Raw genomic sequence first — 23,700 nt, forward strand, 5'->3', positions numbered from 1 at the left:
TAACATGTTGGCTCCTGATTGTTATGGCTGCTTAACACACTTCTACTTAGGCATCTCTGTCCCTGGCCCCAGGGAGCTGTTCCAGCAGCCAGAACAGAGAGGGGCCACATCGATGTCTCCATTTTCCTAAGAATGGCCCCTGACAGAGGGAAGCAGAGTATTTCCAATGCCAATTCTACACCACACCAGCATTGCATTGGTTGCTTTGTGTTGGCATTTGGGGGGGAATCTGGATTATTATCAAGAGAAATCTCTCAAACAGGTAGATGCATTAATATATAAACACCCCTATCACAAAAAGCATTAAGTATTAATTTGGCTGGCACCTTCAGAGGAACATTCATTTTCAAATTTAGCAAGTTATTAGATGTAGTTTCACATATTACACCTGCCTCTTAGCATCCCTGCCCTTTTGTGGAAATGCACTCATTTTCCTCTTAACATTTCTCTCTTCTCCCTCCACCGCGCCTCCCTCACTACACCCCCTCAACCCCTCACTTCCTGTACAAAAGGCCCACATCAACACAAACTAAGAGACTAGAGAGGGAAACAGTGACCCTAATGATACATGCAATCCTGTTTAAAAACACCCCACACCTAACTAAACAAGGAGGAAAAAATATTCTAATCTTTCCAGAATAGTAGTTTCAGGTGTTACTTTTGTAATACGAGTGGGTAAGCTTTCTGAAAAGCATGACTTTAAACTGACCATATCCCTTTAACACTTCAAAACACTTTGGTGCAAGAACTCCAACTGCAATGTTTCTTTTAGGGACTGGGGGTGGGAGATAAGCAACAGTTTCCCCAGAAATGGGGGTAACTTGCTTATTCGCATTACACTTTTAAAGTTTAAACCACATCCTACTCATGAATAGCATATGTTCTTGTTAAGCATACCATCTGTATGATGAAATTTAACTGAAGTTAAAGCTTTATTTTTCCAGTATATCATATTAGAGAAACTAGGAAATCCCTTAAATTTGGAATTCCTTTAACATTTTCTTCCAAAGCGTATTTATTGCACAATTCATACACAAGTTACAAGACACTGGAATACCTTTAGCTATCAATACAATCAATAGCGTGTAAGTTGTATCCCCATATTAAAGCTTTACGAAATCTTCACTTTAAATGGTAAAATTCAGAGCATAAACCAGCAATTTCATATGGCCCCCATAAGCAGCTATTTAAACTAATTCACATTCAAAGATCAGACTTTTGAAACTCACTACCATGTTCAAGTTAACTTGAGCTTTTTTCTTTTCTAGTATTCATCTAAACATAATATTTCAGACTATGAAAGATTGCCACTGCTAAATTATATTTTTCAGTGCTAACATACTTTCCTTTTATAACATACAATACATACTTTACAAGGCACACATTACAGTAACTACATCACAGCAGTGTGCATTAGAGAAGCTTAATTTAAAAAGCTGTACAGAATATAGTTTACATTTTTACTTTTAAACAAATTTACAGTTTTTGCTTTAGTTAGTTGTGTGTCACTATGTTGTAATTAATAACCCATCTGCATTCACTACAAAGTCACATTTTAGTAAGTACATATAAGCCCTCACCAGAGAATCAGCATACCAAAAAAACAAAAACAAAAAAAACAAAACAAAAAACCCTTGCTCCAAGAGTTAATTTCTTTTAATTTTTCAAAAAATAAAATCAAGTGGAGGATTTAGTGATTTCAGATGCTTGCTTGTGGTTCAATATAAAAATAGCTTAAAAATTTAAAGGTTATTTTAACCTCCTAAATGCAGACTAATGCTGGGTAGAAAGGAATAAGAATTAAAATGATTTGTGTTTAGAAATGTTACTAACTATTTTAATAGAAACCCCCCCAAAACATTATGCACTTTCAGCACAGGTTTTCATTGTATTTAGTGCAGCCAACTATTCCACAATAATTAGTGCAAACAAGTAATCCCACAGGTTTTCTGAAGAATCCAGAAGGACTCACTGACATGATAGGATTAAGAGGAAGAACCAGTTAATTGTTTTAGATCTATAAACTCAGACAGATTTTTAAAAATGCCTAAATACAGATTTACACAATAAGCCATAATGGTTGCGAGGGTGAGTTGCACAGGATGTCAGTATTACTTGGCTCACTCCAGCTTTGAGTCTGACACCTCTGCCACAAGTCAAATTCAAATGTTTGTTGTATTCTGTACAAGTTCCCAAGGACAAAAGTTTGACAAGTACACAGGTAAGACTCCTAGGGTTTCGTCCCTGGGTATTGTTACTATTCACTCTTCTGTATGAAGTTTTACAAAAATCTGCATATCTGTAACTGCAGAACCCATCTATGACAGAGTTTTAGCCTGAAATAACACTATGTTTTAACAGGTATGGCAAATGAAACTGCAATTTTACACAAGAATTTGTTGCCATTTTTATTCAATGGAACAGCTGCATGGAAGCATATCTGTATGACTCCCAAGTGTTAAGTCAAAACAGTTCAATTTAATTGCAAAACAGAAAAATGACATATTGAGCTAATATAACTGATGTACGACAGAATTCAAAGTCTGTTCCCTGTGCACTGGCACCGACAAGGTTTTTTGTTTTTTGTTTTTTTTAATATAGACAAACTTAAAAAATTCACTGCAAAAACACTACAGAAGTATCTTGGTGAACTCCTATCACTACTTCCTTTTCCCCAGATTTTCAGAGCTATACATTCTATTGGAAGCAAAATGAAGCTATTGTTATCAAAGCAGAAGTTTCTCTGCTACAGAAAGACATATTGCACTTGTAGAAATAAAGCACAGCACCAGTTTAGCTTCTCTCTTTTTCTTTAAAGTATGCATAATGTTGTGACTTTGAAAACTCAGGAAAAAAGGAGAAACCCAAAAGCATCAGGACTAAACAAAACCATGACAACTACTGTACAATGCCTTTCAGTAAAGTTAGTTCTTTTCAGATATGCTTAGTGCATACAACAATTTTTGGCTGTAGCTCATCAAAAAGGTATGGAAATATATTGTTTTAACCTTAGGAATTGTGTGTGAAGCTGTTTAGCACAGCTTCGTTACCTATGAAACTTTAGAATATCAGATAAAATAGCCTTCTAAAAGGTATACTCTGCTAGGAAAAAAGGAAAGCACACACATGTTGACATGGCTGGTTTCTGTAATCTCTTAAGAATAGATTTAGAACAGTTGTCAGTGCTAAAAATTACTAGTGGTTTGACTCTACATATATAAATACTAAACGGCAACAAATGACCACGGGTGAGGGAAGGGGCAAAAGATGCTTTTCAAATTTCATCAATAAAACTTCACAGTTTAGTTACAATTGTGTAATCCTAACTCGTGTTAATAATCTTTATTCCTGTGAGTCATCCCACTGAAGTCAGTAAGACTAGCTGTGTGAGTAAGGTTTACTTATGAGGAAAAAGGCTGAATGGCAGGCCCTTTAATAATAGAACACTGCATCTTCTAGAATAAAGTTCCATTTGTGGTGTTCAAAAATCTGGTGCACAATGCTATTATGTTATAATTAATACTAATAACATTATTCCAATGGCTTTTAATCTTGTCAGAAAAGATGTTAAATCAGTAACGATTGTAAAGTTTACATTAACAGTTCAGAGCATTTAATGAAGCTATATATTAGAAGTTAAGAATGTACCCAGACATATTAGCTCATTTTCCCTGTGTTTTAAAAGAATAGTGTAGATTTAGCTTACAGCGACCAAAGAAACACCTAAAATGAAATAAGGAATGGATGAATGGGAATGAGAGGAAAAAGCAGATATTCATGACAATGAAACTTTCAAGTACTTCCTATCAGTAGTCACCAACATCATGGTCTGTGAGGCTGGCCTGCCTCATCTACCATGTTGAGTATATAGCTAGCAATGTCATCTTCTGTAGGTGCATCTGACACCACCCAAGAATCATTTGCCCCAGTCACTTGTAGACGGCAGATAGGACAGTTCCTGTGGCGATCACTCCTGTTTAGGAAACCAGCGAAATAGTTGGTTAAAAAAACAAAACAAAAAACATGCACACTTCTATCTGAGATGTAAGTACTGCACACCATCTGCTTTCACTGTCAGCCTTTGCATGCTCTGTATATTAAGAGACTCTGCAAAATATAACTGGATTAGGTGACTGCAAGCATAAGTGAAAACCCAATCACTTGAATAGTGTCTTTGTACGGTCTTTGCAATCAACATTAGTCAACAATTCTGTGTGCAGCAATATTCTTAAAAGTGATGAAAATAGTATAAAGATTGTCTTAGTGGCTCAGAATCATATTTTCTCAGGTTAAATAAAAAGGTTTTTCCAGCTTTAACCATATGAGCCTAATTTGGGATCGAGACGTCAAACTTCGTTTTGACTCATACATCAAACAATAATAAAGACTATGCAACTGGAACCCAGTTAACAATTCTGTCAATCAACCACAATCCTGGAAACCAACTCATTCATGCAGTAGAGATAGTGGGTTCTGCAATGCTAACAGGCACAAAGTCCTACTTGTCAAAGGTAAGTAGATAAGTTTGATTATACACAGGGATCCAATTTCTTTGATTAAAGCTGTGAGTATTGTGCTAAAGACTGTCTCCTCATCAAGAGTTTGAAATAACCACAGAGAATCAAATGTAATGGACCAAGTTTAGCCATGAGTAAATGGCCAACTCATTTAAATTAATACGGATTGGGCCTGCCGCCCAAGTAAACCAGAGCTGAATTTGGCTCCCTGACTTTTCCCCATGATTCTGAAGACTGGCTTCTTAATCAATAGCATGATCTCAGCTCTAACTTTAGAGCAGGGGTTCCCAAACTTGATTCCCGGCTTGTTCAGGGTAAGCCCCTGGCGGGTCACGAATGGCCATACCTGCGGACGCTCAGGTAAACAAGCATCTTGCGGCCCGCCAGGGGCTTACCCTGAACAAGCCGCGAACCAAGTTTGGGAACTGCTGCTTTAGAGCGAAAGGAGAGGCTAAAAAGCAATTTGTTGCTGGTATTGTGTCTAACTTGATACTATATTGTAAAATAAAAGTTATGCATACATTTCAAAATACTATTTTTTATTAATTAAAAACAATCTTTTCCCCACAAAAATTATTATACTGGAATTTTATCAAATTTAAGGGAAAATTTACAGTATTTGACCAGTGAAAAGACTTCTCAATTTAATGCCTAAAAATATTCCCTTTGCAATATGTTTATTCACAAAAATAAGAATTGGGCATTCCATTTTGCCTTATGCTTGTAACATTTAAAGAGGACTAGACTAATTTTTAAAGAGAAAAATTTCATGGAACTTCTGACCTGAACAGATCAAGAGGCCAGCTTCAATGTGTTTCCCCTTTTCCTCCTCTTGAAAACTTCATGCATATCTACAATGTTTTAGAGGAATTAAGAATAATATGGGCAGCAAACTACAAAAAAAAGTTTAAGCTACTTCTGAATTCAATTAATCAATTGATGAATTCTTCAATTCAAATTTAATCAGTTTCCCTGTAATTTTTAATTAACTTGCTTTACATCTAATTATGCATTGATCAGCTACTTGCACTGCTACAAGTGAATTCTCCGCTAGTCCTCACTAAGCATTAGAGCTTTTTCTGGATCCAAGTTGTTAATCAAATGCTTGCAAATTCTGAAGTGACCCTTCATCGCTCTGCTGCAATCCTGGTATTTGCTCAAGGTTCCTATCCATCACATGTACATTACTCAAAAGATCTCTTTAAACATTAGAGCATATTGGTACAGAGGAGTCCTTCATACCAAAACCAATCATGTTAGGAATGAGCTCCCTTGTTAAGCACTTTACCATTTATCAATGCATTTCTGACAAAAGCTGTGAGCACATGGTAGGATCAAATCAGCACGTCGATCCATGCAGATGCAACATTCCTCCTCCTCAGTCAGCTGTTTAACCCTGCAGTAGACAAAACAGTATTATTCAGTTAAAAACATAAATTCAACACTATTCTTCTATCTCAAAATACTCCTTCTGTGCATACGCAGACTAGTTATTTTTTGTAGATATAAACGTTCAGATTAGTGATAAATAAGCAAAAGAGAACTTATGAACATATCATTCATTATGCAGCCTGTCTGTGGCAACAGTTGTGGCCCAAAGTCATCAACAAAAAACTGCAAAGGGAATTGGGGTTTCACTAGGATTATGCAACCTATCTGTGTAGCACAATTCCTCTTTTGGTCCAACAAAGGGTTATATACTCATCACTTTCCATATTGACAAGTGAAGTCTGCAAAGTTCATATTATGAACTATTGCATATTGCATCTTTTGACCAAGCAACTCACATTAAATTTTACAATACAGGCAGGGACAGAATCTGCTTTCAATGGCCAAAATGCCACCCTAAAGCAGATTTAGCTTTTAATAAATTAAACTTTGACTTTATGCCACATTTTTGTTTACTAGCTGGAACAGTCAACAGCTGATTTTTTTTTTAAAAACAGGATCACTGACAGAATGCTTTTTAAGAACATAAGAATGGCCATACTGGGTCAGACCAAAGGTCCATCCAGCCTAGTATCCTACTGACAGTGGCCAATGCCAGGTGCCCCAGAGGGAGTGAACCTAACAGGTAATGATCAAGTGATCTTTCTCCTGCCATCCACCTCCACCCTCTGACAAACAGAGGCTAGGGACACCATTCCTTACCCAATCCTGGCTAATAGCCATTAATGGACTTAATCTCCATGAATTTATCCAGTTCTCTTTTAAACCCTGTTTTAGTCCTAGCCTTCACAACCTCCTCAGGCAAGGAGTTCCACAGGTTGACTGTGAGCTGAGTGAAGAAGAACTTCCTTTTATTTGTTTTAAACCTGCTGCCCATTAATTTCATTTGGTGGCCCCTCGTTCTTATATTATGGGAACACGTAAATAACTTTTCCTTATTCACTTTCTCCACACCACTCATGATTTTATATACCTCTATCATATCCCCCCTCGGTCTCCTCTTTTCCAAGCTGAAAAGTCCTAGCCTCTCTAATCTCTCCTCATATGGGACTCGTTCCAAACCCCTAATCATTTTAGTTGCCCTTCTCTGAACCTTTTCTAATGCCAAAATATCCTTTTTGAGATGAGGAGACCACATCTGTACGCAGTATTCAAGATGTGGGCGTACCATGGATTTATATAAGGGCAATAAGATATTCTCCGTCTTATTCTCTATCCCTTTTTTAATGATTCCTAACATCCTGTTTGCTTTTTTGACTGCCGCTGCACACTGTGTGGACGTCTTCAGAGAACTATCCACGATGACTGCAAGATCTTTCTCCTGATTAGCTGTAGCTAAATTAACCCCCATCATATTGTATGTATAGTTGGGGTTATTTTTTCCAATGTGCATTACTTTACATTTATCCACATAAAATTTCATTTGCCATTTTGTTACCCAATCACTTAGTTTTGTGAGATCTTTTTGAAGTTCTTCACAGTCTGCTTTGGTCTTAAATATCTTGAGCAGTTTAGTATCATCTGAAAACCTTGCCACCTCACTGTTTACCCCTTTCTCCAGATCATTTATGAATAAGATGAACAGGATTGGTCCTAGGACTGACCCTTGGGGAACACTACTAGTTACCCCTCTCCATTCTGAAAATTTACCATTTATTCCTACCCTTGTTCCCTGTCTTTTAACCAGTTCTCAACCAGTTTCCATAATATTTCAGTTGATGTTGATGTCAGAGACAAGCTGTTTAAAGATCTCCTAGGGGGAAGGTTGCTTCAAAATACTGCACTGGAGAGCTGAACAGTGGGGGGAGCATTGCAGAGAGGGTTTCATTTAGTGGCATTATATTTCTAGAGCGACTGCCCTGGTTTGTGACTGTTTAACAAAGGTGAGAGACTAATTTGGGTGGTCATTTGATTTGATGTTTTGTGAACTATTCTAACACAGAATGGATACCAGCTAATGTAATGGCTAGTAGTTCAAGTGTTTTTGTTCTTGTCCTCAGCACTTCTTTCAGGGCCAAGGATACGCCTCGGATTTCCTTTCCAAATTACCGATTCTCTTATTTTTGTAATTTATTTCAGGCTGTTGTCAATAGAGAAGACATTCTTTACAAATATAGGTAGTGGTTAGGATATAGCAAGGCCTGTTGCCAAATATATTGATAATCAAAGAAAGCATCTGAATTCATTAAAAAAAGCAGAGGTGGTTACTGACCATAAATCTTCTAAACAACCTCCTCTCCGTCCAAAAAACCGGTGATGGGCCCAGGATTGTCTTTTTAGTTTGCTACGCAAGGAACATTGAAAAGTTTCCCCATCCCCACCAAGATGGGGCAAAAAAAGGTTGAACCGCTACAGAAATTATGGGACTCCATTCTCTGTTAATAGCTGTACTTTTCTATGACCCTATTTCAAAGTATGAGAGATTTACTGATACATGCATACTAGTGTACCTGCTTGATGCACCATTTTCAGCAAGTTTCAAGGGGCTGGTATTTAGAGTCATAGGACCAAAACCTTGAAAATACATGCAGCCAATTTTTAAGTGATCCAGAGAGTAGAGTATTGGATTCAGATGACATTTTGGAAAGTTTACAAGTTCGGATAGGCCACAAATGGAAAGTCTTAAATTTTAAGGATGACATAAGCATTTGCTTATTTTTCCACTAGTATTAGATAAAGTTAGTAGAAGCAAAAAAGATACTTTCCCATCCAGAGTATATTAAAGTACATGCAACACAAGAGTGGGACACTGTTTAACTGGAAGGGGTTAAGATGAAAGGAAAAATTAAGTAGATAATATTCACTATTTTTGCTCAGTGACCGCTAGCTCTTGCAGAGCTAACAAAAATCTGAAAGGAAGCAGAGTTTAGCCAAGTGAATATTTCACATAAAAAAACCGAACAGATTAACTGGGTAGAGGAACACTTGAAGGGACTTCATTGTTTGTTTTTCAGTGTCTTTAGATATAGAAGGACATGAAAAATTAGAATATGCTAGCTAAGTTAACTCAAGCTCATTACCAATAGCATTTCAAAATCTTTACTTCCATTTGGCAGGTATATTGCCACAAGTGATCTGATTTACATCAAACAGCTCATTTAAATGGAGAGGATGTTACTCTTGACTTCTCCCTTCCAAAAAACCCCAAAAACCCACATTTAAAAAGACAGATTCTTATTCTCCATCTACCCCATCCTTATCACCTCACCTCATAACTGAAGACTAGTACAGAGTATCAAGCTTCCAAAAAGCGCCTCTTACAGCAATTACGCAAATGGGAACACAGTGTCCATCTGTCTGAGAGCGTGACTAAAAAGCAGGAAAATACCTCTTTCCCAAATATGCCTACAATATATTTGTTAGATAGTGTTAGTGTGTCAATAAATCAGTACAGCCAAAAACGCAAGACTGAGTATTCCTAGGCAAGACAAACAGGAAATTAAATCAGAAAAGAAGAGTGTGGGTTGCAAAACTGTCCCATCCCAGTTTAGTTTATCATTCTTTGTAAGATGAGGCTGCAGAGTCTCTCCTCACATTAGGTAAGCAGTATTAGCAGGAATTTCACATGCAGTTCTCCCTCCCCCACTGTTTTTTATTCTTTTTGTGTTCCAGCTTATAGAACAGTGGTTCTCAACCTATTTACCATTATGGGCCAGAATGTGTTATGTGGGCCACATCCAACACTACCTGTGTGGCACTGAGGATTTCACATGGGCCACAGCTGTGCGCTGATTGGGTCACAGGCTGAGAACCACTGTTACAGAACAACATAACTGGTGAGATTACCTCAAGTTCCTGACTGAGGTGGGAGCACAAAGCCCATTGAATTTTCAAAAGATATGTGATAAGTTACTTAGGTGCTCTTGAAATTTTGGCTCAATATTTCTTTTCAGCATTGCTGTGGGAATGCTTTTAAGAAAGCTCAGTAAAGACTATCAAAGTGATAGCTTATCCCCAAAAGATGGAAAAAGTAAGACAAAGAGTTACTATACAGGAGTCATATTTGAATTTTTCCACTTTGAAAGATTATACCACTGCAAAAGCATTCCTTACATTTAAGATGGGAAATGCTGCCAGACTAGATAATATCCCTCAAAACTGAAGAAAGAGTGACCATTGTAAACTGAACTTAAACAGGGGACGTATTTGGAGTCAGGAAGGAATTTTCCACAAGGTCAGATTGGCAAAGAGTTGGGGGGGGGGCTTCCCTTTGCAGTATGGGGTATTGGTCACTTGCAGGTTTAAACTAGTGCAATGGTGGATTCTCTTTAACTTGAAGTCTTTAAATCATGATTTGAGGACTTCAGTAACTCAGCAGGAGGTTAGGGATCTATTACAGGAGTGGGTGGGTGAGGTTCTGTGGCCTGCAATGTGTCGGGAGTCAGATTAGAACAGCTGTCACCAACCCATCAATCGCAATCGACTGGTTGATCCTGGAGCATCTGCCAGTTGAACGCGATCTCCAGGCCACTAAAAGTCCAGTGGCGCAACAGGGCTCAGGCTGCCTGCCCACCGTGGCCCCACACTGCTCCTGGAAGAGGCTGACTGCTGGTACGTCTCTGCAGCCCCTGGGGGAATTGGGGGGGGGGGGGAGGAGGATGAGGCAGCTCCACGCACTGCCCCCACCTCCAGCACCGTCCTCGCAGCTCTCATTGGCTAGGAACCAGCCAACGAGAGCTGCAGGGACAGCGCTTGTGGGCGCAGGCAGCGCTCGGAGACCTGCTTCACTCCTCCCCCTCAGCCACAGAAAGGTGCCAGGAGCCAGCCACTTCTGGGAGCGGCATGGGGCCATGGCAGGCAAGCAGCCTGCCTGAGACCCTCTGCATCGCTGACCAGGAGCCACCTGTGGTGAGCGCCTCCTGGCCGGAGCCTACACCTCATACCCCCTCCCGGACCCCAACCCCTTGCCCCAGCCTGAAGTCCCCTCCTGCACCCAAACTCCCTCCCAGAGCTTGCACCCCTCACTCCTGCACCCTAACCCCCTGCCCCAGACTCAACCAATGCACACCCCACAGTTGAGAACGTTATACTGATTTGTGACAATCCATGAAGGATTTTGAATCTAACACCATAAATGACACTAATAAAAAGTAAAACTCATGAAATGTCCAGTGGACTCTGAGATTAAGTGCAGTGTGACCATATGACCCCCTGCACCTAATGTCCCTCCCAGAGCTTGCACCCCTCACTCCTGCACCCCAACCTCCTGCCCCAGGCTCAGCCCCAAGCCCCCTCCCACACTCCAAACCCCTCAGCCCCAGCCCAGAGCCTGCACCCCCTCCCGCATATTAGAACAAGTTCTGTGCACAGGTCCTCTAAGTTGCTAAACTAACTCTTAAAAAGAAAAGGAGTACTTGTGGCACCGTAGAGACTAACAAATTTATTTGAGCATAAGCTTTCGTGAGCTACAGCTCAATGCATCCGATGAAGTGAGCTGTAGCTCACGAAAGCTTATGTTCAAATAAATTTGTTAGTCTCTAAGGTGCCATAAGTCCTCCTTTTCTTTTTGCGAATACAGATTAACACAGCTGCTACTCTTGTACCAACTCTTATATGTCAGCTTAAAAACACTGTACTATCTTTATTCTGAATAATCTCCCTTTCTCTCACTCCCTCAAACAACTGGAGCTTGCAGTCTTTAACAATAGTTAAAACTGACTTAGTAACTTGTTTATGATTTGCAAAGTTCCTGATTGCCAGCTTTGCTGTAGTTACTTCTTCGCCCGTTACTCAGAAATAGCACTGTTTTACAGTGAATCATTCCATTTAGTAAATCATTGTTTAAACCATCTCCCTAACTTACTTCAACTTTCACATTTAACTTTCAAGGTAATACAAACTTTAAACAGTTATCAATAGCAACTTTTCAACATGGAGTAGGGTGCAAAGATTCTTGCCACTACATTCACATGTTAACCATTTTATAAATTTTAAACTAAAAGGTACTGCATGTGCTGATCTTAGTCCGTTGCTTTTCCTCCTAGCTAACAAAGCAGGATGTCAACACCTATGAACCAGTACATATTTTTTCCAGTCTTACAGGTTAAATTATGGTTAGAATTGATGACTTTCAGATGACAACAGATGGGAATTTCCACATGCCAAAATGTAAGAAGAGGAAAAGAAAGTTTAAGTGGAACAATAACATTAAGTCTGTGTAAACAAACATCAATGAAAACAGTTTTGTAGCCACAGCTGATTTCATTTCCTTCTGTTTCCTCACTCAGAGGCAACATATACTAGGTTTATATTAAACTATAATCACTAAAAAAGCTATTCCAAACCTATTGCGTACAGGCACCAATGGTAACTCAGAATCTACTACATGATTACAAGTACTTACACCACATCCTTTTTGGTAACATGCTCACTGTTTGGCAGACAAAAGTCTGCTCTGCCCACATTTATTGTGCTGGATAGTAACAGTTCACATTTAATATGATTTTGGAGGGTGTCTAATTATTACAAACATACACACACACACACACAACCTGTAATATATTGAACTACCTTCCCATCCATAAGCTGGCCTGGCAAGATGACACAGATGACAGACTTGCAGCAGTCCCTTCAGAGGCACTGCTCTGTGCAAGAACTCCTGCTGCTTGACTTGTGATGTCTTTATAAAGCTGAATAAACTGATATAAGTTCATAATTCTTGAAGCTTCTACAATGCCACTTGTTTTGTTTATCTAAAGATACAAAAGTTTATAAATAGATTTGTATTATGTAACAAATATTAAACTGATCTGCCATCATTTCTGAACATAGGTAGGTAAATAAGATCAAATGCATTGGAAAATATCAGCTTAAGTGTGATACTGGCATCACACTAAATTTATGGTATTCAACTATATTGAGCTATAATTAAGTAGATGGGTTTATGTCTAGAAACTTTAAGCATAAACAAAACCTTGGACAGAAATAAATGGTTTTATTTTTAGGGCTTAATTTAGCCGAGCCAGTATCTAAATTGTACAGTACCAACTATCATGACTACAATGTCTGTCTTGATAAAAGTAATCATGAAATCTTGTTCTTCAAAGTACCTCCCTCCAATTTTTTATATATAGGCTAAAAGTAAAAAATAAATCTATATTAAAAATTGTTAGCTTCAGAGAACAGTCTTGAGGTATGCTGGATTTGAACTCTAAATTAAGGAATTCAAGAGCTTTATTAAGATTCTGGATGATGTCACTTGACAAACTAAAGTAAAGTTTACAAGCATTAAGTAAAACTAAGAATTAAAAAAAAAACACTATTAAGTGATCTATTTAAAAATGCCCTAAATGCAGTCTTTAAAGATACTACAGTAATAGATTTTATGGCCAGAAGAGATCATAATCATCTAGTCTGACTTCCTGCAGTACATAAGCCACAGAATTTCAACCAACAATTCCCATTTCAAGGCAAATAGCTTCTGGATTTATTAGAGCAGTGTTACTCAGACTGAGGCTTGGGAGCCGCAATTTGCTCTTTAATGCGTCTCCTGAAGCTCTTTGCAGCATATGATATTAAAACACTGTGATTTAAATATTAGCTAAGTTATTAACCAACCAGGATGCTTTTACTATGTTATTAACCAATTGTAGTTGATAAAAATAATACTTAGTCATTTTGCAGTGAGAATTTTATTTTTATACATATATAGAGAGAATAGTAAATGAAACAATAAGCCTACTGTTTCAGAGTAACAGCCGTGTTAGTCTGTATTCGCAAAAAGAAAAGGAGTACTTGTGGCACCTTGGAGACTAACCAATTTATCTGAGCATAAGCTTTCATGAGCTACAGCTCTCTTCATCGGATGCATACTGTGGAAACTGCAGAAGACATTATATACACACAGAGCCTACTGTGGCTCTTTTGGGTAATGCTGATTGCTAATTTGGCTCCTGAGGTCTGAGTATCACTGAACTAGAGCATCTCTTTTAGAAAGACATGCAATTTTGATTTCAAAAACTTTTGAGTGATGGAATGTAATTAAAAACCATGTGCCTTACTTGAATTTATCTAGCTTCAATTTCTAGTCATTTGAATTTGTTATGTTTGCATTTGCTAGATTAAACGGCCTTCCAATACCAAAAATCTCTTCCCCAAGTAGGTATTTACAAGCCATAATAAAGTCACCTCTTAACTGTCTCTGTGATGAGATACATGGATTAGATTCTTCAATCTCACTGTAAAGCAGATTTTTAAGAACTCAAATTATTCTTGTAGCTCTTTTCTAAACCCTGATCAATTTTTTCCAACATCCTTCTTGAAGCATTGACACCAGAAATGGACACAATATATCAGTAGCAGTCTCACCAATACCATATACAATGGTAATACCACTCCCTAATCCTACTTGATATTCCCCTGCAGAAGATTAGCCCTTTTAGACTCACACCAACAAGTTGATTATTCACCATGACCTTTTAATCTTTTTCTGAATCATCTCTATCCAGGATAAAGGATAGGGAACTGTAAGCATTACCTACATTTTTTGCTCCTAGACGTACAACCCTGCATTTGACTATATTAAAACTGCATGTTTAACCTTGCCCAGTTTACCAAGGGATCAAAGATCACTCTGAATAACTGACCTGTCATTTATTTACCACTCCACCAATTTTTCTGTCATATGCAAACTTTAAGAGTAATGATTTTATTTTTCTTGCCATAACATTTACTAGCATTAGGCCAAGAACAGATCTCTGTAGGAACCTCACTAGAAACCACCCTGATTCAGTGATTCCTTATTAATACTTAGCCAGTTTTTAATTCGTTTAATAGTTGCCACATTGATTTTGTACACTGTTACCTTTTGAATTTCAGTGTCAACTTCTGGTTTTGTGGGATGAATATCAACTGCAAAACTAACAATTCAATATTCCAGAGTAGCACTATTTGCTTTCTTAGGATGAAGCATCATTGAACAAGTGTGTTCATTATGAGTTTCAGTAGGGCAGAGAGCCAAGATGAAGTCTTACAGTAAAAAAGACACATTAAATTGAAGTCATACACATTTATTGCTACACGTTAATGAATTATATACTTTTAACAGTGTCACGGAAACCTATTTTGCGCCTAAAATTAATTGAAATGTCACAATGAAGTTCTGATCCTGCAAGATGGTTGAACTGCTACATTCATGTGAAGCCCCAATAAAAATGATTTACCCACATGGTTCAATTTGCAGGATCAGGCCTAAACTAATACCATTAAAGATCAAAGTTTTAAATTAAAGAAAGATTTACTTCGTTTTTAAGAGTGCAGGAATTTCATCTCCCAGTGAAGTTGATTTTGAATGTCCTTTATTAATATGCAATCTCTGTCAAGCTTGGACTATAAAACAAAACTCATTTAGTCTCCACTTTGTTTTACTTTCTGTTTCTTATATATTGGAAAGATGTTCCAATGACTGGATTGCAAATCCTTTAAAAGTGGTCATGGAAATGTTACTGTTGATATTTTGACTTTTTTTTAGGAAGACCTAGATTTTAGGTCTAACTGTACTTAACAGTATAGGAATACCTCCAAATATTTTTGAAACATATTGTACTGAACAATTTGATTTTCATTGAAAAGCCATTGTTCTCAGTTACCTGCAGATTAAAAAACTGAGTTAAAGGTTCCGATAATCTTACCTTAGTACAGACTATTCGAACCACCACCTTCCATAGAGCAGAGGAATCAGAACCTGGCTGCACTTCAAACAGAAGATGTTTGTCCTGGCCAGAAGCCAACTTTGCAGTGCTGAAACACAGTCGCATTAATCCGACATTATATATTAGATAGGCAATGCTTGGTGAAGTCACCTTTGAAAGAAACTTGGACACTGGCATCATTCACCCATCCCTTTTAAATCTGAACAGCAGTTATATCAATGCCACAGAAATCAACAGAGCTGCTTATATGCCTAAAATTATTCATGTGCCTATCTGCAGACTCAGGACCATAATGAGCTAAGTATCATATATACACTCTTAAATATAAATAAATGAAACATCAATAGATAACCCTCCAATTTCAGACCTAATATTCACATTCTAAATATCTTATGCACAACACCTTAAAAGGATAAACAAGGGCCAACATGCTATAATAAAAACATACACTGATATTTTTGTGAAGTATTAATAGAGTTGGTTGATCCTATATAAACAATTTCAATCTCAACATGGAGTTAGAGAATTTAAGGACGTATATTTGAAAACTTGGATAATCTTATTCATAATCTACTATCAAGATACTATTCTGTACACAGTCTCTGTACAACACGACAATGGGAAAGGAATAAAGAACATGCAGCCTTACACATCATTAAGTTCAGCTACTCTCCCCAGAAACTCTTCATAAGTCAGAAAGCCACTTTCTCGAACCAAAGATGCATGTTTTATTACTTTTTCTGGCAACTTGTTAATAGCACTCTGTGTCTGGTTTGAAATCTGTTGACCCATGATGAAATGCTTCAGCTCAATGTCCAGGCAGAAAGGAGGTTTCAGTCATTTGTGGACCTTCTGCTAAAACATTTTAAAAAGTTGTATTAATATAAATTTAAGAGTCTCTATTTCCTTTTCTCGCTTTCCTTTTAAGCGCAGCAACATATCTACTCTCTAAGGAGTTTGGAAAATCACCTATTGATTACAAAAGACACAGCCTTGGATAAGAGACACATCCACAACATAACCCAGGAACAAAGCAATAGCACTTCTTGGAGTGTTAAGTTTTAAAGTAGCAACTTGTGAAAAGGCATTCTTTTGTTCATAAGTTTAAAAAAATTATTCCCATTATATACAGAATGTACTGTTTCAAAAACTCCACAATGCAATGTTTGCAAACCAGGGTGGATTTGGAAGACTAGTCAGGAAGACTCAGTTTAATCATGGATTTCTACATAAAAGTGCATTCTTGTGGGTTGTTATAACCTTAACACATATTCTTCACAACTCAAGAGATAGATGTAGGTTTCATTTTTAGAAGGTACGCGCACTATACATTTTTAAAGTGATTTATTTTGAAAACTTTTCAGATTAGTTTTACAGCTATATCAGAAAATGAATGATTGTTTGGTTATTTCATTTACCAAAGGTAATTGAAGCAGACATTTATGAAGTCATTGGGAGGTGAACTATCACCAATTCAACAGATTAATCATTAATATCTGGAGGATTTTCTTGTTATGCTGTATTAGGAGAACATCACCAGACAGACATTTAAATTGTTTTATTTAAATAAAACAACACTATGTAGTCTGGATGTTTTTCTTTCAACAGCAAACATATAATATTTTAACAAAACAAGCATATGAATTTTTGAATTTAGTTAAACATTCAAGTTTTTTAAATTCAGGTTTGTTTTTGTTAAAATTGTTTTTAATTAAAATAGTTAAATGAAATTTTTCCAAAAACAAAAATTAAATTGACTATGTCAGCCAGGTCAACATGAGAAACTTAAAATATTGGCTTCTGCAGCTAACTCAATCGTCTTCACCTTCGTTTTCCTGTTTGTTCATAATCTGGAAAAGAAAAACACGCTTTCCTGCTTTTTCAGGTCCCAAACTATTTCTCAATTTGGAATGAATTAGTCCAAAGGAAGAAAATATTTTTTCTACACCGGCAGAAGAAGCTACTGCTGTTAAAAGTGCGATGATCTCCTCAGGCCCTATGCCACCCACACTCCCAGCTATCTTTGAGACACCACTGACTTCCTGAGGAAACTACAATCCATAGGTGATCTTCCAGAAAACACCATCCTGGCTACTATGGATGTAGAAGCCCTCTACACCAACATTCCACACAAAGATGGACTACAAGCCGTCAGGAACAGTAGCCCTGATGTCACGGCAAACCTGGTGGTTGACCTTTATGACTTTGTCCTCACCCACAACTATTTCACATTTGGGGACAACATATACCTTCAAGTCAGCAGCACTGCTATGGGTACCTGCATGGCCCCACAGTGTGCCAACATTTTTATGGCTGACTTAGAATAACGCTTCCTAAGCTCTCGTCCCCTAACACTCCTACTCTACTTGCGCTACATTGATGACATCTTCATTTTCTGGACCCATGGAAAAGAAACCCTTGAGGAATTCCACCATGATTTCAACAATTTCCATCCCATCAACCTCAGCCTAGACCAATCCACACAAGCCGTCCATTTCCTAGACACTACTGGGCTAATAAGCAATGGTCACATAAACACCATCCTACACCAGAAAACTTACTAGCCGCTATACTTACCTACATGCCTCCAGCTTCCATCCAGGACACACCACACGATCCATTGTCTACAGCCAAGCTCTAACATACAACCGCATTTGCTCCAATCCCTCAGACAGAGACAAACACCTACAAGATCTCCATCAAGCATTCTTAAAACTACAATACCCACCTGCTGAAGTGAAAAAACAGACTGACCGAGCCAGAAGAGTACCCAAAAGTCACCTACTACAGGACAGGCCCATCAAAGAAAGTAACAGAACGCCACCAGCTGTCACCTTCAGCCCCCAAATAAAACATCTCCAGCATATTATCAAAGCTCTACAACCTATCCTGAAAAATGATCCCTCACTCTCACAGATCTTGGGAGACAGACAGCCCCCCAACCTGAATCAAATACTCTCCTGCAACCACACACCACACAACAAAAACACTAACCGAGGAACCTATCCTTGCAACAAAGCCTGATGCCAACTCTGTCCACATATTTATTCAAGTGACACCATCATAGGACCTAATCACATTAGTCACACCATCAGGGGCTCGTTCACCTGCACATCTACCAATGTGATATATGCCATCTTGTGCCAGCAATGCCCCTCTGCCATGTACATTGACCAAACCAGACAGTCTCTACACAAAAGAATAAATGGACATAAATCTGACATCAGGAATCATAACATTCAAAAACTGGTAGGAGAACACTTCAACCTCTCTGGCCACTCAGTAAAAGACTTAAGGGTGGCAATTCCTCAACAGAAAAGCTTCAAAAACAGACTCCAAGGAGAAACTGCTGAGCTTCAATTAATATGCAAACTAGATACCATTAACTTGGGTTTGAATAGAGACTGGGAGTGGCTGGGTCATTACACATATTGAATCTATTTCCCCATGTTAAGTATCCTCACACCTTCTTGTCAACTGTCTAAATGGGCCATCTTGATTATCACTACAAAAGTTTTTTTCTCCTGCTGATAATAGCTCATCTTAATTAATTAGCCTCTTACAGTTTGTATGGCAACTTCCACCTTCTCTGTATGTATATATCTTCTTATAGATATATACATACATGTTCAATTCTATGCATCCGATGAAGTGGGCTGTAGCCCATGAAAGCTTATGCTCTAATAAATTTGTTAGTCTCTAATGTGCCACAAGTACTCCTGTTCTTTTTGCAGATACAGACTAACACGGCTGCTACTCTGAAACCTTACTTCAACAGTGTCTGAATCCAAGTGCTTAAGTAACTTCCACCAGTTCACTAGTGTGACTTTCTTTAAAACATCAGCAGCAAACATATTTCTTGAATGGTTCTTATTTACAAACTGGGTCTCTTTTACGGCCTGCCGCCATCATAGGTTTTCCCTTCTAGTGCGTGAATGGTATGGTAGGTCGCAAATCAATGAAGGCTACACTCAGAAAGACCTCAAAACTTCTGGAATATGCTGCTCAAACAGTTTCATTTGTGTTTCTACTGCTTGTCCCTCCCTTCTCACATTTATCTCCAGATTTCTTCTTCTTGTCCAGATCTATTCTGCCTCCAACAATCTTCTCTATTCATTGAACTTTTTGAAACTTTGCACTTTTAGAGAGAGGTAAGGGATTGACTCTGTGTACACAAATTTGCATGGGGACAATAGGGTTGAGGTCTGTTATTTTTCACCTCTATATATTTATTAATTTAAAACATTTTTGCTGTTAACAAGCATGTTATCTCTGGAGACACAAATCTACAGTTTGAAAACTGAAAAACTAAGCATCTCTGATGGTATTTTCTAGACTGAGCACTGAGTCCCATTGGTAGATAGAAAGATTAACCTAAATAATCTATAAAGGAGCCCCTGGAACCCCATAAGACTGGGTCCCTAATCCATGAACTACTGGAACTTACTTACAAAACTTTTCTTAAACATTACTTTAATATATTGTCTCATGCTATAGAATTAGAATTTATAATCCCTATTCCATGATGAAATATATTTGAGCTATAATGTATCTTAATTAAAACTATCTTTAGATGGATTTTTTTTATTTAAAAAAATTAACTTTTTTATTTATCAGATTTTTTTGATAAAAATGTTTTCTAAGGAAAAAAACTGATTTTTTTTTAAATCATTGATTTTTATTCACCCTGTTTCAAACACAGGAATGCAACAAGAAGGAGAAAATTATGAAGTGAGGCTAATATATGGCAGTTTAAGAAAAGATTTTTCTTTGCAAGTCAAAAGCTCTAAGAACTAATTGTATATTTAACTATATAATTAAGCTGACATGTACAGAACAAAAATGTGTTTCCCTATGCTCGTCTCCACACAGAAGCTGGATGTAACTAACCTGGTTTCTAAGTTTACGTATCAGTGCATTCATCTTCGGGTGGACACTTAAATTGGTAAGCAGCCTTAAACTGATTTCAAAGCATCCACCCTAGGGGGTTGCACTGATACAACTAAGTCATAGAATATCAGGGTTGGAAGGGACCTCAGGAGGTCATCTAATCCAACCCCGTGCTCAAAGCAGGGCCAATCCCCAATTTTTGCCCCAGATCCCTAAATGGCCTCCTCAAGGATTGAACTCAGAACCCTGGGTTTACCAGGCAAATGCTCAAACCCCTGAGCTATCTCTCCCCTAGAAACCATTTAGTTAAATTGGTGCAATTTCTGTATGCATACAAGGCTTTTGAATATTAAACACAAGCCAAAGAAGATACAAGCCAGATATGATGTTACAGAACAGTAAAACATTAAGATTCATGATTACATTAAGGATTAAAAACTAGGCAGAGCCACATGATCCTCAGATACCTTTCTGGCTACTGAATTGTTTGATTCGAGTCAAAGTTTCCCTCATTTAAACAACCTTGTGTTGACTTGTTCCAGTTTCTCCTCCCATTTCCTCAGTTCATCCAGTACAGGCATCCTCTACATTCCTCCACACTTTCTCCCCACTGGTGGTGCAAGATCATTCTCTACAGATTCTGATCCCAATATCCAGAAGAATCTTCATACCCTCACTTTATCTAAACTTCATTTCAAGTTAGCCAAACATTTGCTTCTCCTTACTATTTTTATTTATTTAAGAGTAACATCCAAGAGGGAGACAAATCAGTAGGGATATAGGCTCAGATCCTGCAGTCAGCACCACTAGTACAGATCCCTGTGGAGCTCCACTGACTTTAATGGGGCTCTATAATTCAACTGAAGGATCTGGGTCTTAACTTTGTATCTGTAGTTGCGCTCCGAGTTTGGTACTAGCCACATTATAAACAGATTTATAGTGTCACTGTACAAGACCCTGATCCAGCAAACATTTCTGAATAAACATTTGCAGAATCAAGGCTTATAGCTGTACATAGCTGATTGCAACTACATAAAATTTTGGACAAGAAAAACAGACAAAACGTGTGTTACAGTTGTGAAAAGTACATTCTCCTCTCAGGGGTCTACCGTGAAATATCCAACTATATGCTAGGTTTCAGAGTAACAGCTGTGTTAGTCTGTATTCGCAAAAAGAAAAAGAGTACTTGTGGCACCTTAGAGACTAACCAATTTATCTGAGCATAAGCTTTCGTGAGCTACAGCTCACTTCATCGGATGAGAGCTGTAGCTCACGAAAGCTTATGCTCAAATAAATTGGTTAGTCTCTAAGGTACCACAAGTACTCTTTTTCTTTTTGCAACTATATGCTATACATCCAGATAACAAAAACTTAATTGTAAAATTCAGGCCAAATTCTGTTTTCATATTCTCTGAACTTTCACTGAAATCACTCTCCAACACCAATCTCTCCTGACTCTTGCCCTCAAATTTAGTTTTTAAAATAAAACAAAGGGAAGAGAAACTGAGGTGCATCTGTAACCACAATAAGCACCCCAAGATCTTTCACTAGCATAACCTCCATCCCTCACATACAACCTTCCCCTGCAACCTGTTTATTGTGTTTCCTTGTAAACTTGTGCCCAGTTTAAATTATTAATTTCTTGGGGCCCATGCATCTTAATAGGGCTATATAAAAGACAAAAATATGCCTATTAGTACCTAACAACACAACAAAACAGAGTTTGGAAATGAAAGAGCTGGTACACATGCAAAAAGCTGCCTTCTCAAACAACTGTTTGCCTTTATATTTTCTCCATAAAGACCAACATAATCCACATTTGGTTAGAAAATTTTCAGCTGAAGAAGTTAACATATTGACTTAACAAATGATAAACTGCTTTCAAAGCTACAGAACTCTTAAGGATTGTTTTGTGTGATAATTTAAAGGCCAGGCTAAGACCATGAGTAACTTTCAATCTAGTCAATTTTACAGCCATGTTAAGCCATCCAGAAAATAAGGGTTTATAATGTAACGACTGAAAGACCAAAATTATGGGGAGAGAGTAGGTTACCTCATAGGTGTTTTCCCTCTTCAGTCACTCTGAAATTATATAGCTGTGACAATCAGTAATACTATACTCAAGTGTGCAACTAAGCCTGTATCACTGATTCTCCATTCCTGTTGTAAACACCCTTAATGTAAGTATTTATATTTGAACTCTGTACTCCAGAGATGAACAAGTAGGTTCTCTGCTTCAGTAAGCAACTTAGCCCTTAATATACTACACTATCAATGCACAAAAGTCTGTAGTTTATAAACAAGCAGGCATATCTAGTCCCTTCCACAATTACTGAATGGAGATTTAATAATGAACTACTCCTGTGCTTCACCCTTGGCTCAGCTACACCTGAAGATGGTAAGTAAGCGCTGCCATCGTTTCTGGTGAGGGTTTGTGGTGCAAAGCCAGACACTACTGTTGTCATGCACATTACTGTGCAAATTACCATCATTTTAGGGTATTGCCACTTTGTTTTCCACACTTCGAGTACCGCAGCCCTGCTACATACTGGTGCTGCCGAGGCCCAGCCACTAACCCTCGAAGCCAGGGCTCACTCCCCTCCCTTACCATCAACTCGTGCCCTTACAGAACGTGCCCCGCCCAAGAAGCCGACCGCCGCGTCGGAGCGCCTCGCACACACAGCCCCGGCGCGCGCACGGGGGTGACGGGGCCAGGCACCAGGCTGAAGGCTCAGGCAAGGTGCGCGGTGGCCGGCGGGCTTAGTCCAAGCTGAAAGAGGCTGGCGGAAGGCGGCTCCCCGGGGCTGCTCATCCCCGCCGACCGCTACCCCGACGCCACAACCGCCGGGCACGTGGCCGGCCCCCGCCCAGCTCCAGCCCAGGGCGGGCGGCGCGGGGGAGGGGCGGCGCGCGCGCGCGTGCGGGCGGCGGGGGGAGGGGCGGCGCTCCAGTCTCCCCACAGCCTTTCACCGGGGCCTGCCTGCCTTGCCCGCCGCTCCCGTCACTGCCCAGCCCCAGCAGCAGCAGCCTCACCCGGCATCCTGTCCCCGCCGGCCGGGCCCGCCACGGGCTGGGGACGGGGAGGCCTCCCCGCGCTCCCCCAAAACCCAACCGCCCGCGGGAGAAACGGGGGCCGCCGTCTCGCGCGGCGCCTCGCTGACGTGCCCGGCTGTGCGTGCGCGCGCACGCCTCGG

The 23,700-nt window shown here is 38.9% G+C and overlaps 1 protein-coding gene across 4 annotated transcripts; it reads right to left on the reverse strand.

The window, feature by feature from the left end:
* Positions 1–908: 908 nt before the first annotated feature.
* On the reverse strand, positions 909–23,700 carry RNF141 (ring finger protein 141). Of its 4 annotated transcripts, none has more exons than XM_073347569.2 (6): positions 23,540–23,700; positions 16,266–16,468; positions 15,596–15,704; positions 12,477–12,658; positions 5,806–5,913; positions 909–3,973 (listed from the first exon to the last, which is right to left on the reverse strand). In XM_073347569.2, exons 2-6 carry the CDS (start codon positions 16,406–16,408, stop codon positions 3,823–3,825), a joined length of 693 nt encoding a protein of 230 aa, XP_073203670.1. In that variant the 5' UTR covers positions 16,409–16,468; positions 23,540–23,700; the 3' UTR covers positions 909–3,822. The 4 variants fall into 4 exon arrangements, with proteins under 4 accessions (XP_073203670.1, XP_073203671.1, XP_073203673.1 ...); XM_073347570.2 differs by having other exon boundaries at positions 16,266–16,471; XM_073347572.2 differs by lacking the exon at positions 23,540–23,700 and adding an exon at positions 23,115–23,378.

Source organism: Lepidochelys kempii, chromosome 6, assembly GCF_965140285.1.
Source record: "Lepidochelys kempii isolate rLepKem1 chromosome 6, rLepKem1.hap1, whole genome shotgun sequence".
Taxonomy (NCBI): Eukaryota; Metazoa; Chordata; order Testudines; family Cheloniidae; genus Lepidochelys; species Lepidochelys kempii.